This window comes from Vulpes vulpes, chromosome 11 (assembly GCF_048418805.1).
Source record: "Vulpes vulpes isolate BD-2025 chromosome 11, VulVul3, whole genome shotgun sequence".
Lineage (NCBI taxonomy): Eukaryota > Metazoa > Chordata > Mammalia > Carnivora > Canidae > Vulpes > Vulpes vulpes.
This window is the reverse complement of record NC_132790.1, coordinates 7,302,523-7,318,560: the sequence shown is the minus strand read 5'-3', so window position 1 is coordinate 7,318,560 and position 16,038 is coordinate 7,302,523. Positions and strand designations below refer to the sequence as shown.

General features: G+C 39.1%; 1 protein-coding gene across 3 annotated transcripts in view; it reads left to right on the top strand.

The window, feature by feature from the left end:
- The first annotated feature begins 242 nt into the window (after positions 1-242).
- PRMT3 (protein arginine methyltransferase 3) overlaps positions 243-16,038 on the top strand; it is a 122,600-nt gene continuing 106,804 nt past the window's right edge. Inside the window, exons 1-7 of one of the 3 annotated variants that reach the window (XM_072725398.1) lie at positions 243-388; positions 554-719; positions 2,268-2,350; positions 3,946-3,995; positions 4,822-4,924; positions 12,011-12,170; positions 13,510-13,654. In XM_072725398.1, coding sequence (XP_072581499.1) covers positions 361-388; positions 554-719; positions 2,268-2,350; positions 3,946-3,995; positions 4,822-4,924; positions 12,011-12,170; positions 13,510-13,654 — 735 coding nt within the window. In that variant the 5' untranslated portion in view covers positions 243-360. Of the gene's footprint in view, positions 389-553; positions 720-905; positions 1,641-2,267; positions 2,351-3,945; positions 3,996-4,821; positions 4,925-12,010; positions 12,171-13,509; positions 13,655-16,038 lie in introns of those variants that run through there. The other 2 variants (XM_072725395.1, XM_072725397.1) reach the window with 2 other exon arrangements.

Sequence of the window (16,038 nt, the reverse complement as noted above, 5' to 3'; positions counted from 1 at the left end):
GCCCACCCACCGCACGTGACCGATAGCCGCGGCCCGAGGCCGGAAGCGGCCCCCTGCCCGCCCACCGGCCCTCGCCCCGCCCACCCACCGCACGTGATCGACAGCCGCGGCCTCGAGGCCGGAAGCGGCCCCCTGCCCGCCCACCCGGCCCGCCCACTCGCCCTCGCCCCGCCCACCCGCCGCACGTGACCGACAGCCGCGGCCCCGAGGCCGGAAGCGGCCCCCTGCCCGCGCGCGCGCCCTCGCGTGTCCGGGCGCCGGGGAGTCCGGCCGCGCTCCGTGCCCGCCGCGCGCTCGCGCTCGCGCTCGTCCCCGCCCCCGGCCCCGCCCCCGGCCCCGGACGCGGGCTTCCCCGCCGCCATGTGCTCGTTAGCGTCGGGCGCCGCGAGTGGGTATCCCGGGCCCTCGGCCCCCCGGCCGCCCAGCGCGGAGGCCGCGGCGCCGCACGGGGAGCGTCCCGGGGGGGGGAGGGGGGCGGCGGGCCCGGGCGGCGGGAGGGCGGGAGGGCGGGGTTGGTGCGGCCCGGGCAGGGCTGACGGTGCGCGTGTGCTAGGCGGCCGGGGCGCCGCGGCGGCGGAGGACGAGCTGCCGGAGCTGTCGGACAGCGGGGACGAGGCCGCCTGGGAGGACGAGGCCGAGGACGAGGCCGAGGACGGGGCTGGGGCGGAGGCCGCGCTCCCGCAGGACCAGCAGCAGACGCCCTGCCTGTTCTGCCACAGGTGCGTCCGCCTCGGCGCCGCCCCGGGGTGTCCCCTCTGAAGCGAGGCCCTTGGGCAGCCCCCGGCGGCTGTGCTCCCGGTCCCGCGGGGCCGCCGCAGGGCGCCGGGAGTCGGGTCTAGCAAGGCTTGCGAGGGGCGGCCCTGGGGACCCCCGCGGCGCTCCCGGCTTCGTGGATCCACACCCCCGGAGGGAGGGCGGGGCTTCCCCGGCGGGACGCGGCCCCGGGCCGCCTGCAGCAGCGCCGAAGGGAAAGGCTCTTCCCGGAAAGGATGCTCTTCCCGGCGCAGGCAGCGGAGCGCGCGCCCCCTCTACGAGGTCACGGAGCTGGGGTTCGCCCCCGTCCACACACTCGCTCTGTCCGCGTGAAGTCCTGCGGCGTCGTCGTCCTCGTAAGCTCTACCTCCGGCCCCGGACAGGTGGGCAGGAACGAGGCCTGCAGCGTCCCGTAACCCGGCACGGTGCGTGGTGCCTGGTGCTGGTGTACTCCCAGGTGGGAGCGCGGGGGCGCCGCGGGCCTGGCTCCGGAACGCCCAGGACCCTCGGCTTGTCATAAAACCGTATCTACGGAGCATCAGGGACGTGCTGCTTTGCGATCGGCTGAGGTCGTGACCTGAGTCACTAGGTCAGCCCTCGGTCGCCCCCTAACTGGTGCGTGTGTGCGGCTCCCCCTTGGGTTTGCAGGCCTCGGATCAGAGGCTCGGTCCTCACAGTGCCCGCGGCGCACGGACTTAACCAACACCACAAGATCACTTCTGAAGTACGGCACTTTGGGAATATGCCAGCTGTGAAAAGTACACTTTTTTTTTTTTTTTTAAAGATTTTATTTATTAATTCACAAGAGACAGAGAGAGGCAGGCACCATGCAGAAGCCCGACGTGGGACTCCATCCCGGGTTTCCAGGGTCACGCCTTAGGCTGAAGGCAGGTGCTAAACCGCTGCGCCACCCAGGGATCCCCCCAAGCTTTATTTTTTTTAAGATTTACTTATTCATGTTAGAGAGAGAGGAAGAGACACAGGCAGAGGGAGAAGCAGGCTCCCTGCAGGGAGCCCCATGTGGGACTCGACCCCCGGTCCCCAGGATCGACCTGGGCCAAAGGCAGGCGCCAAACCACTGAGCCACCCAGGGATCCCCCCATGCTTTATTTCTAAAAGCAGCGTGAGCTGTCTCAGTTCAAAGCCTCTGGAAGCAGCGCTGACACAGAGAAAAGAGCCTTCTGTAGGGAATTTTAGTATCTTGAGAGAAACAGTCTGTCAAAGGGAGTTCTCTTCCTTAGAAGCCTTTTGATAAACTCGGTGCTGTGATTTCACACATAAATGAACTGTGTGACACTTACAATGTAGTTTGTTGAGGGTCAGAAATGGGACCCAGGTACTAATTCCCTTTAGAAATGCCTGATCCCTCTCATTTACAAGTATGTGTGTTTTTTTTTCTTAATTGGATATAAAACTAGAAATCAGAATGGGGGAAGAAGGGTATATTAAACATGAAATCAATATTTAGACTTTGGAGGGGACTAATTCATGAAGCTGTTGTTTGTTTTTTTCAGGTTATTTATATCTGCTGAAGAAACATTTTCACACTGTAAGTCTGAGCATCAATTTCATATTGATAACATGGTCCATAAACATGGTGAGTATTGTTTGGAATAAAGATTTTAGTTGCAAGATTTAAGTTCACGCTTTGTATTCTTCAAGACCTTTCCTACACAAGTTCAATAGAGTGAAAAATGTACCAACCTATCTTAGGAAGTTTTTTTTTGACAAGTGGCCATTGGAGGAGAACTAATTTTAAGTCACTCTTCTAGATGAGATTTGCTGTACTTAAGCTTATATTGACTTCACAACTAAAAAGGAAAAACAACTTTGGCACGTGATTGCATTTTTATCATATTAGAATTAAGGAGAGCAAGGATAGAGTCGGAGTCTGGGAAAGAAGGTGGGATCTTTGTGGAAAAGAGGCAACTTACTAGGTCAAAGCATAACATGAACTTCAGGGCATACAAGGTTGAGTTTGGTTAGAGTCTAGAAAAAGGAGTGCTGAAGTTAAGGTGGTGAACAAAATATCTAGATGATTCTTTTGAAACTTGCATTTGAGCATACTTCCCTTATAATTCAAGTCTGCTTCCTTAAATGGATGCAGAAGAGCTACTGAAACTAACGTAATACAGAATTCGCTTTTTCAGTCCTTCTATTTGCTATCAATTAGAAAAGACATTATGTGATAAAATATGTTTATAATCCATAAGTTTAATTGTAGCTGCTTTTGTAAGACATGAATGACTTTTGGGTTTTTTTTTTTAATATGTATTCTTAAACTGAATTGAAATTACACTTTAAATGTAATTTAAAAATTTTTTTCATATAACAAATAGAGGTTTTTGTATGCTCTTATGCATATAAAACATTTTAAATGCTGTTAATGTTTCTCATAACATTTGTCATGACAAATAATACCCAGTTGGTTGGATATTCTGTTGCTTTTCCACGTTTTATTTTTTTATTTTTTATTTTTTTTAAATTTTTATTTATTTATGATAGTCACACACAGAGAGAGAGAGAGAGAGAGGGGGGCAGAGACACAGGCAGAGGGAGAAGCAGGCTCCATGCACCGGGAGCCCGATGTGGGATTCGATCCCGGGTCTCCAGGATCACGCCCTGGGCCAAAGGCAGGCGCCAAACCGCTGCGCCACCCAGGGATCCCTTTTCCACGTTTTATATGCTGCTTCACCTATGGAAAGAAAGCAAGCCTCATTGTTTTTTGATTTACATCATTTAGCTTAATATAAATACTTTGTATACTCTGTGTCTAGCCAAAACTGTAATTTGATAGGCACCCTAAAAAATAGGTGCCTAAAAATAGGCACCCTAAAAAATAGAGACTTTGGGCTCTAATATCACCTGCCAAATACTTGGTAAAATCTACAACTGAATTTTCCTGACTTGTATTTTTCTTACAAATGAGGATTTGAATTGTAAAAATTAATTTCCTACTTTTTAGAAATGCAAGACAGTAAAAATTGTCATCCATGTGCTTTTCTCAAAGTATTTGGAAGTATTAAAGTTACTATTTCTAGTTCTTAATAAGAAATTCAAAATATTATAAGTTGTAATTTAGAGGATAGGAATATTTAATTATCTAACCAGAGAAACCTCCATAGAATAATAGGTCAGTGAAACAAAACTCATATTAAAACAGGTGAATATCTTTTTTTTTTTTCTCTTTAGGACTTGAATTTTATGGATACATTAAACTAATAAATTTTATTAGACTTAAGGTAAGTTGGTAGCTTATTTTATAATTTTGTTTGGTGGGATCCTTGGGTGGCTCAGCGGTTGAGCATCTGCCTTTGGCCCAGGGTGTGATCCTGGAGTCCTGGGATGGAGTCCCACATCAGGCTCCCTGCATGGAGCCTGCTTCTCTCTCTGCCTGTGTCTCTGCCTCTCTCTCTGTGTCTCTCATGAATAAATAAATAAAATCTTTTTAAAAAATCATAATTTTGTTTGGAAACTAAAGAAATACTGTGACTATTGATGAATTGACTTTAGAAGAATACAGAGAACTGCTATATAATCATCATGTTGAGGGAATCATAAACATTAGACACTAGTACAACATAGAGCACCAAGGAAGTGAATACACTTCATGCTTCATTACACTTCAGTACACTTCATGCTTATTAAGGTATTATTTTTAACTTTGTCCAAGAGGTGAATTGATTTATGTGAAAAAGTAATTCAGGGCCTGATAATACTGATACACATTATTGCCCTACATCAGAAGTAATTTCTAGTGTGATTTCAAGTACTGTGGTTGTCTTTGTTCTATTTTTCAAATACTTAATCCTTTTCTCTCTTCTATTCAAATGATTGTTTATGTTCCCATGTCCCCCAAATCCAAGCAATAAAAAAGTGCATTGAAACCATATTGCTTAATCTAAGCAATCATACAATAGGTTAACGAAGTGACAAGTGAACACAGACTCCTTAAATAGAGATTTTATGTAAGGTAGACATGATTCCTCAACTTTCCTATCTTTTGTTGGGGGGGGGAGGGACACGTGATTATATACAATAAAAAAATGCAATTAATTTTACATCCAGAATCCTACAGTTGAGTATATGAATTCCATCTACAACCCAGTGCCTTGGGAGAAAGAAGAATATTTGAAGCCAGTATTAGAAGATGACTTATTACTTCAATTTGGTAAGATGAAATACTGAGTCTGCTTTTACTTAGGGTCATTTGTAATGGCAAATGGTAGTTAAATGTTCTAAGCAAATATATCATCTCCTTAATTCTCTAAAGACCTCACCAGGTAGCTGGTTTCAATAGGGAAGTTAAGAACTTGTAGTCACACTGACCATCTGAGAGAGAAATTTAGAAATAGGAGTTTGTTTAAATATTGTATACAAGATGTTCTGAAACATAGGGACACTTGAGAAAATAATTTTTACTTGTGGACTAAATTTTAGTCTACTAAAATTGACTAAAATTTTAATTTAGTTAATTTAGCTAAAATTAGCTAAATTTTAAATTTAAATTAACCAAAATTTTGAAATCTGATTCTTTATTTTTTCTGCTTCAAAATAAATTTAAAGTAGATTTAATAATACCTGCTGCTTTTGTTTGATATATTTAGATCAGATAATTGATTTTTCTTAAGGCATCAAATTTACTGAGATTTTTTTTTTTAAAGATATTATTTGTTTATTCATGAGAGACACAGAGATAAAGGCAGAGACATAGGCAGAGGGAGAAGCAGGCTCCTTGCTGGGAGTCCAACGTGGGACTCATTCCCAGGACCCAGGATCATGCCCTGAGCTGAAGGCAGCCACGCAACTGCTGACCTACCCAGCATCCCTGAGATTTTGTTTTGATGCAGAACGGATTCCACTTAAATTTCCATGTGTTCACACTAACTCTATAGCCTTCCATGTGGCAGGGCCACTTTCCTTATTTATTTATTCATTCATTCATTCATTCATTCATTTTTCCTTTTTTGATTATAGCTTTCTTATTTGGTTATTTGCTGTGTGCATTTGCTCATTCTCTAGTTGACTCTTTAAGATTTATTTATTTATTGAGGGAGAGAGAGTTGTGTGCACATGTGAGTGGAGTAGAGGAAGAGAATCACAAGCGAACTTGCCCCTGAGTGTGAAGCTTGTGGTGGGGGGCTCAGTCCCAGGATGTGGTGGGGGCTCAGTCGCAGGACCCACGAGATCATGACCTGAACCAAAATCAGGAGTCAAGTCGAGCACTTAACTGACTGAGCCACCTGGGCACCCTGGCTCATTCCTTATTGTACAGGGAACTTGCGAAAATTCTTTTGGCTTCTTATAGATACTTTATTGTTCTAATTTACCAGGATTAGTGTTTTTTGCTTTTTCCCCCTTATATTTTCTTCCATGTTTCTTGTGTCAGGTGAGGTAGAGGGTTTGTTCAGATTAGTAGGACCATTCTAAACAGATATGTACCTTCACATACAGAAGTTTGACCGTGTGGAGTTGAACCGTTCTCTGATGAGTATGAGAACTGTGGAAAACTATTCATTTCCATGAGAAGGACCATCATTAAGTTATGTGGCGGTGTGCTGGAGTAGTAAGCTCCTCAAAGTAGGATTTAGGAACTATGTGACCCTGGACAGAGCTTTCTGTTAAGTTTTCATCTATAAAATGAAGAACCTGGGCCAGATTTCTATGATTCTTTCTAGTTCCCAAATTTGGTGAGTCCCAGGTTGATTCTTTCCTATTTTTACAAATACTCTCTAATTTCATTTCTCCCCGGAGTGACCACAGTGATCTCTTTGATAAATGACAAAGTGCCTACTAAGTGCTCTTTATGACTTCCTACATTCAAAATCATTTATCGAATACTCACATGAACATAGTAATGTTAAATGTTTCTGAACATGAAGAATGAATCTTTCTCATAGGAAGCCCACAGTCTTAATAGTGTTTTGTTTTTAAATATGTCTTGTATTATAAGGTCGTGTTGTAAGTTTCATGAGAAATAGAAAAGGTAGTACAGTTCAGAAGAGGAACAGATTATTCAGATCAACATATACTGAGTGTTGTGTGCTGGTCACGGTGGTTACAGATCTGCATTGACTAACTATCCAGTGGTATATAAAGTTAATTTCTTTTAGCCTTAATTTGTGAAAAGGTGATAATGACATTACCTTAGAAAGTTGTCACAAAGGTAATGCATATTAGCACAGTACCTGTCAGAGTAAGTGCTTAATAAAGGAGAATTTATTGTTATTAGTAAATAAATAAGGCCTACGAGTTTGGATGAAGAAGCCATGACTTTGATCTGGACCACTTAAAGCAGCTTAGTAAAAGAAGGAGAACTTGAACTGGGCATGCCCTTGCAAACACTGCCTGCTTCTCTCAAATAGCCTGTGCTCCTAGCCATTGGTGGAGAGAGGTGGAAGAGAAGTTTGTCGGTCTCCCAGCTCTAAGCTTGATTACTGACCATTGCATCTCCACTGCCTTTCAGTAAATATTTATTGAGCATCTTCTAAGTATGAGGCTCTGAGCATTTAAAGATGATTGAATAATAAAGGCGATGACTAAGAAAATAGGCAATTAAAGTACAGTATAAGGGGGGGATGAGTAACTTTACAAGGGAGAAACCTGGCATACACTACCGTAGCTAGATATCACATCAGTGATAAATCATGTTGATGCTATGAACTCTTTATATAATATGTGAATGGCACTAGAGAAAACTCTAGTCTTCTTCCCCAAAACTGATAACCTCAGTTGAACTATGAAAAACCATGAGACACACAAAGTAAAGGTCATTCTATAAACTACCTGACCAATACTCTTCAAAACTGCCAAGGTCATCAAAAACAAGGAACATGTAAGAAACTGTCATGGCTAAGAGAGGCTTAAGAAGACATGACAACTGAATGAATTATAGTATCCTGGATAAGATCTTGGATCAGAAAGGGGATGTTAGGGAAAAACAAATGAAATCGAAGTAAATAAAATGTTTTGTTTTGTTTTTTGTTTTTTTCTTTTTAAGTACAATGTAGGGGCACCTGGGTGGCTCAGTTGTTAAGCATCTGCGTTTGTCTCAGGTCATGATCCCAAGGTCCTGGGATTGAGCCCTGTGTTGGACTCTGCCCATTGGGGAGCCTGCTTCTTCCTCTTCTGCCTGCTGCTCTCCCCCCCGCCCCCGCTTGTGCGGTCTGTCTCCGTCACAAACTCTTCTACATTAAGGGACAAAGGATCAAACACTTGATAGAACAGTAGGGGGAAAAATACATGATTAGACAGTTCACCAAAGGTTCATAAGTAGCCCAACAGTGAGATGCCATTTCTTAGCTATCAGATTGGTAAATACTTTTAAAATATGACATGTTTTGTTGATAAAGCTGAGGAGGTAGGCACTGTCTTACATTGCTGGTAGTATGCAATTTTGCAACACCTAACCAAACTGTACACACATTTACTTTTTAACAGTGGTTTCACTGATAAGAATCTGTCTTTAGGTACACTTCCAATATTCTGAAAATACGTATATACAAAATTATTAAGTATAGTATTGTGATTTTTAAATATTGACAACAACTTAAGAGCTCATACATTTAGGAGAGTAGTTGAATAAACTATTATATATCCACACCATCTACTAAAAAAAGACCCAAAGATCTCTGAACCAATAGAGTGATGTCCAAGACATATTGTTAAATAGGAGAAGGCAAAACTCAAACGAGTATCTACAGTAAGATATTCTGTCCATGTAAGAAAAAAAGGGATTTGAGAAAATGCATGTGTGCTCATTTGTACAAAAGAAATACAGGTAGGATAAACTGGAAACTTAGAGTAGTTAAGTATGGGGTTTAGTGGGACAGGGAGGGAGAGAAGGGCACAATGGGGTTGAGGTAACAGGGATAACAAGGGAACGACATTTCTCTGAGAGTACCTTTTGTATAGCCCCAGCTTTTAGGACTGTAGTAGTATTTCTCATAGCCTTCATGTAATGAAGAAACCAGCAAAGCAACCAGGATGTATGAGGGTAGTGATGGTCCAAAATGGGATCCAAATACTAACAAATGAACCTAACCATATTACAAAGGAATAATGTAACTGCCAAAGGGGATGGGGAAGGAAAGAGCTGTGGAAGTAACTGAAAGTCTTGACTGGATATTGTGCTGAGGCTCCCAAGTAGAAAGACTACATAAATGCTGTGATGTAGTCAGTAAAGTTGTTATTTGCAGGGTATGGGTTAGCAATCCTGGGACTTCTTTTTTTGTAATAGCATGGACAAGTAAATATATTATGAATAATAAGAGCTGTGTTTCTCACTATTGGAGAAGGAGGTTTCAGATAAGGAAAAAGGGTAGGATGAAATGAGTCCTATGGTGATAGATTGGTATCAGAGGTACCAGCATGAATTCCCAGTTTTTAATATACATAGAGATAGATACAGAAATAGAGGCATGTGTGTCTATTTGGGTTGGTATATACACATGTATTTCCTAGCTCTGTTGAGACAGCCTAGAAGAACTCCAGTAGCAATGAGCATGCCTACTGCCCAGATTTTAACACCATTATCCAATAAAAGGAACCAAGGCTCTTTAGAGAAGTGATTGGATTTGGCATGGATTTTGGCATGGATTGGGCAGGATGAAACAGCATGAGTTTGGAACAGCTTGTGCCCCAAAGCAGGGAAGTACTTAAAAGATGGGGGGAGGTGGGGACTTACACAAGAATTCAGGAGCCAACCTGAAGGACTGCTAATGGCCGAAGCTGGGCTAATTTGATCAATACAGAAAGTGGCAGTATTGGGTTTTAACCCATAGGACGGAATAAATAGCTTGGATCCGAACTGACCTAATCAACCAGAGAAATACAGGAAGAAGGAGCAACTTAAACTTAGAATAAGATTTTCACTAGTAAATGTAGAAGGGAAGAGAAAAATAGAAAATCACCATTAGGTGAACAACACAGTAATAACTTGCAGAAAAGACCCACCAATGGATGCTAAGATTAGTGGGCAAAATTTAAGGTGGAATAGGACTTGAATAGTTCAGAGTATCTGCCCAAGGAATTTATTTATTTTTTTTTTAATTTTTTTTTTAAATTTATTTATAATAGTCACAGAGAGAGAGAGAGGCAGAGACACAGGCAGAGGGAGAAGCAGGCTCCATGCACCGGGAGCCCGACGTGGGATTCGATCCCGGGTCTCCAGGATCGCGCCCCGGGCCAAAGGCAGGCGCTAAACCGCTGCGCCACCCAGGGATCCCTGCCCAAGGAATTTAAATACAGAGGAGATGTTAACTTTTCCAGTAGACACTACCACAGCCAACTGATCAAGGTTAACGTCACCAATAATAAATCCTATTGACACCTTAGTAAAATGCAATCAGGATACAACATCATTTTTCTGCTGTTCTTGTCAAAAATGTAAAACTGTGTTCTGGTAATGAAAAAAAACATCTGAAAAACCAACGTTGATGAACAGACTACAAAATCACTGTTAGAGAAGTGTCAGATACAGTTCTTGGGTGCAGTATTCTAGATAGAGTTCAGGGTGCTGAATATTTTAGTTCTGATGTTTTACATGTTTTTTAACTTTTCTAATTCATCAGTCATTGATAGCGATGTATTTACATTTCTGTGACTGAAGATTTGTCTGTTTTTGCCTTTTAATTCTATCAGTTTTTGCTTTTGTGAAGTTTATAGTCATTTATAATAGTTAGGTCTTCTAGATAAATTGACCATCCTTTGTGGTAGTTCTTAGCTGCTGAAATGAAGTATCTAGGAGATTCGAACCTCCTGAGACAGAATGTAGATGTGGAGATTCATCTTTCTGAATGTGGCTTAGAACTATGAATTAGACTTTAATAAATTATAGTTATGGGTCTTAATGTTGACTGAATCCTTTCTCCTTTTCAACATTCAACATTTAATATATCTGATTGTCGACATATTATTAGTGCTGAAAGTTTCTGTTCTTTTATTGCAGCAAAGAGCAAAACAAACCTTTTAAAGCAAAGAAATCAATTCCTTTGTTCATTTCTCATCTGTAACTTAACAAGTTGGCTTACAGTTTGAAGAAGTTTGAAAACAAGATACACAGAATTATAGTAAGGAGTAGAAAATATGGTGTACCGTCCTTAACATATTTTGTTGCTCTCATTAATTTTTGGTGAATTAAATAAAAATGAATGTATAGTTTTTTAAAACAGTGACTCAGTCTTCTGTCAGACTGATTAGAGATTAGTGGCATATTGTACTACTGCTTTTATAAGTTCGATTTAGGCTATAGTCTCCAAGTTAAAATATTCCCATGCATTTGTTAAGCTTAGTTATTTTGTCCCAACTCTAGAAGTGTCACAACTAAAAACTGAATAAGAAAAAAAGCCATATTTCTCCGAGTGCTGTACTGAAGAGAAAATATAACTGCATTGTTTTTATTGCTTTAAGTTGATCAGAGAGTTAATTGGACTGATTGATAGACACTGGGATTTTGACCTCACTAACTCCATATATTAATTTCTGTTAGCAGAAGTATTAGTTTTACAGTGGAAGTTAATGAGTTCATACATAGTGAAATTAAAGTCAAATCAAGAATTTTTAATACTAGGAATTAGGATGTCAGTAATATCAGCAATAGACATTGATGTATAGATTGCAGTATCCCTTACTTAGGATGAAAAAGTTACTGAATGTGTAGAATTCCTTATGCACACACTGTCCTTAATGAAAATCTAAATGTCATACCTATTATTCTATAGATAAAGACCCAGAGTCTGAGAAGGGACCTGGTGAACTGGCAATAATATGAGCTAGGAGGGCAGGCATGGGTTTGAATCGTAGTTTTTTCATTAAACAGCCAAATGACTTTGGGCTGTAGTCACTTAATTCCTCTGAAATTTATATTTCCCATGCCTTAAAATAGGAATAAATATTACATGTTAGGTTTGAGGGTGAAATGAGATGTAATGTGTGTAAAAGAAACCTGGTAGTCAATACATACAAGGATTTTTTCCTTCCATTTTTTTTGTTCCTTCCTAGTTTTAGTTCAGTATAATTAATGCATTTATATATGGCTAATTTAGCCCCCTAATGAAAAACTTAGAGTAACAACATGCTTTTTAAATTTAAATGGAAACAGTTTGAATATTAAATATTTATGTAATTAGAAATACTTTTACAAATATTTCTCAGTTGGCTGCATAATAGGTACTTTATATGTATTTATTGATAACATGTTTATATTTGCTTCATTGTCAGAAGATGTCCTGCTAATAATGTCCATTTATTTCTTTAGATGTAGAAGATCTTTATGAACCAGTGTCAGTCCCATTCTCATATCCCAATGGCCTCAATGAAAACACATCTGTTGTTGAAAAATTGAAACATATGGAAGCCAGGGCACTGTCTGCTGAAGCTGCATTAGCTAGAGCACGTGAGGATCTGCAAAGAATGAAGTAATTTATCAATCTTACAGAAAATTATTTATTTAGATACTAAAAGTAATACCACTAAGAATAAGGTGGAATATGGTAAAACATTTCATATACTGGAAAGCACAATGTAGGTATTTAATTTTAAATTTATTTTAAATTAATGATATTAATTAATATTAGCGTTTTTATATGTTATAGACATAGTTGATTAACATAAAATTTTGTGGTTTTACCTCTTCTCACATACTTCTTTATAATTACTTTTGTACTAATGGTTATTATTCTGGGAGTGTTGGCCTCTTGAGTGCTTTTGTTCTTTGATACTGCTTTCCTTTGAAATGCTTTGTATCTAATAAATTTCTCCATTTACTTTTTTTCTCCTAGGCTTTTAAAGGAGAGTAATTAATATTTTTTAGGTTGGAGGACAATACAGTGTTGAAATTTTTGTTTTTAAAGAATCAAAGTATAATTATGTAGTATTCAGTTAGAAAACCAGATACATAGGATGGTTTTCTCCAGTGAGTAAATTAGCCTTCTACTGGCTTAGTACTTCACAGAATTTAATGTGCATATGAACCACCTGGGAATTTGTTAAACTGTATGTTCTGATTCAGAGGTCTGACATAGGGCCTGAGATTCTGCGTTTTTACCAAGTATAGCTTTAGCTGTTGGATTTGTAAGTCAATTGCCATTTCCCTAGTACCCTCTTGATGCTTTGCCGGGATGTCCAGCAGGGAACTTTGGATAGCTTGATTGTGGTTCCCTCTCCCCATTTTTGAAATTTTTTTCTGGTTAATTTATTAACCAACAACAACTCTACTATCTACCTCTTTGTGTTTCTCCCCCATATATACGTTATAGATTCTTAATACATTGTGATCAGAGAGGGAATTGAGTTTTAGAGCTGCAGTGGGTGGTGGTGGCATACCTAGTAATTCTCAGTTTGAGTCACCTTTCTGCCCATAGAACACTTCCCCTGAGATGATATGGCTTGAAAGAATATTAACAGTGTTGAAATATACCACATTGATTCAGTTGCTTAAAATAAGGTTTTAGAACAGTAGAGATATTGAATAAAGAGAATGTGCTTTTGTTCAGTTGAAAGATACAAATGGCTATAATCTTCAGCTGGCAGTGTTTTTGTGATTTGCAGAAGAAATGTTTACATCTCGGTTTGAATATGCTTTTGCTTAAGATCCAGCAGGGGGAGCTTTCAGTTGCTTAAGATAGAATGTGAGTTAGAAGGCTCATCACACTGCATTCTCCACTCCCTCCACTTTCCTCTCCGTCAACCTCTAGCCTTTCCTTTTTTCATGGTCCAATAAACCTGTCTCAAGGGTGTATTTCAAATTGATTACAGACAATTTGCTCAGGACTTTGTGATGAACGCAGATGTCAGAACCTGCTCGTCATCTACTACTGCCATTGCAGACCTCCAGGAAGATGAGGATGGTGTTTATTTCAGCTCATACGGGCATTATGGGATACATGAAGAAATGCTAAAGGTTAGAAAAGAGCACAAACCCACCAAATCCATACTAAAGGAAAAATAGAATAAAACAAGTTTTTAATATATATGCTGTAGGAAAACTGGGGGTTTTGTTTTGTTTTTTTTTGTTTTTTTAGAATTGCTTTTTAAATCTTTAGTGCTTAATAGCACATCTTGGGTGGAAAAGACTACAGGAGCATCACAGTCAACTGTAAATTCTGTTTAAGATCATTATTAATCATTATTATACAGTCTTTACTTTTACTTGAAATAGAACATTGGAAAAAACTGCTGCTGGTTTAGGTCTTCTCAAGAGCAACTATTAAATAGGAACAAATTATACGTTTGCCTTTTAATGTACAAAGGGGATGATTAATTTTAGTGTTTTAAATAGCAATATTGACTTCAATTTGGGCAAATAATTCTTTGGTACAAAGTTTAATTATAAATCTCACAGTTGTCATGGCATAACTTTTTTTACACTTGAAATCATTAATATGTAGAAGAATTTCCTAAATTGGTCAAATAAGGTTTTTAAATTTGATTGTTTTAATTTTTATAATGTCCATATAAAATAGAAGTAGATTTCTAGCTTTGCCTGGTAATTATACATTTGATTATGTATTACAGATTGTAAAATAGTAAGATGTAATTTTTTAATTTGGTAAAACTAAAAATATCTATAGTAAAACAAGTGGTGGAATGTAAAAAATTTATTGAAAATGTTAGACGTTCATCTCTGTGAATTTTCAATGCTACAGCCTTTTCTTAAAATTAACCAACAAAAAATTCATTCCTAAATTCTTCCTCACCAGATTGTTTTATTTTGGAAAGCCCTAAGACCACGTTCCCCTGACACAAATGCATCAATGTCATGTCATTTCTCTACTAATGACATGTCACGGTTGTGCTTTTTGTTGTCACTTGGGAATGGTATAGCATTATAAATAACAGTTCTCTTATAAGTGATAAATTAAGTCCAGAGGGAGTTTGTTTAAAAGAAATTGACTTACTCTCTTTTCTTTGTTAAAATTAATTTTATTGTGTCTAGAATTTTTTTTTAAGGAATTAAGTTAAGCCCATGTTTGTTATTTTAAATCACCTCATTAATCTAAATGCCACCAACCTTTAATGCCTTTGGTGTGGAAATTGTGTGGGTTTTCAGACAGGTAAGTTTATTGAGACTCCAAATAGGTAGCACATAAAAGTGTCCTAGGTACAATCATCAAGGAAACCCGGTTTAACTACTTGTTTCAAATTCTGTCTTGGAAATTTGTAGCTGTATATCCATTACTAGAAGATCTTCACACCTGATCTTATATCTTTAAGTCCTTTTGACGTACATACGGATTTAAGAAGTTCCAACTTGAAGTTTCCAGTGCTACCTTTTCCCTTTTAGAGAATCATTTAAGAATCCCTATTAGTATAATTTTCCATGCCTCACTTCCCATTAGCTGTTACACAATGTAATTACCTCTCATTGGGGATGACTTGATTAAGTTTTTAGAGGAAATAAGGACCTATTCCATGCAAAAAGAACTATTTATCAATTTTATGTTTTGCTAAATTATAAAATGTGGATGAGTAGAAAATGTTCTGTATATCAAGCAGTAATTTGTTTTGTTTCTTATCAAAACAATTGTTAGCTCACATAATCTGTTTAAGGTTGTGCTACTACTAAAATCTCACTTGATCTTTATAAATAATTTAAAATTGAGAAACTGTGTATAGGATTTACTTTAACGCTTAGGATGGCCTTGCTTTTATAGGAAGAGTTATTTGGAATTTTGGTTGCTTAGTCTCATATTTCAATGACACTATTGTGGCATATGTTGTGATCATAATTATAAATAAAAGTATTTTGTGATCTCACGTTCTAGAGTTTAGATGAAGATCTCAGTTTTGAATTTCAGCGATACAGTTGATGGAAGGATGGATTACATGAACTTTCAAAATCCTTTGCCCACCTTATCTTTCTGAGGAACAGTCATTGTTGACTAATGTTGTAAATCTGAGACACATCATTCTCTTTTTTTTTTTCCAAGAAAAATATTGTTCATCCTGGTGAACATTTATCACAGATCATGGTACTATTAGATAATTTTTCTTTACTGCATTCTTCTCATTGTATCTCCAGCTGACGCCTACATTCCTTCCACCTACATAAGCCTACACATTTAGAACATACTATTATTTATATATGTAAAATTTATGGTATATACTTTTCTATAGTTTCATTCTTAATTTTTTTATATTTGTAGGAATAATTCCATGACACTTTACTAGTCTTAAACAATTATTTTGCTTCTTAGTATTGGAGCTTTAATTTTATTCCTCTTTTGTGTTTCTTAAATAGGGTGATGAAAAAAATAATTTTTAAAATTTTTGTTTATTTTAATT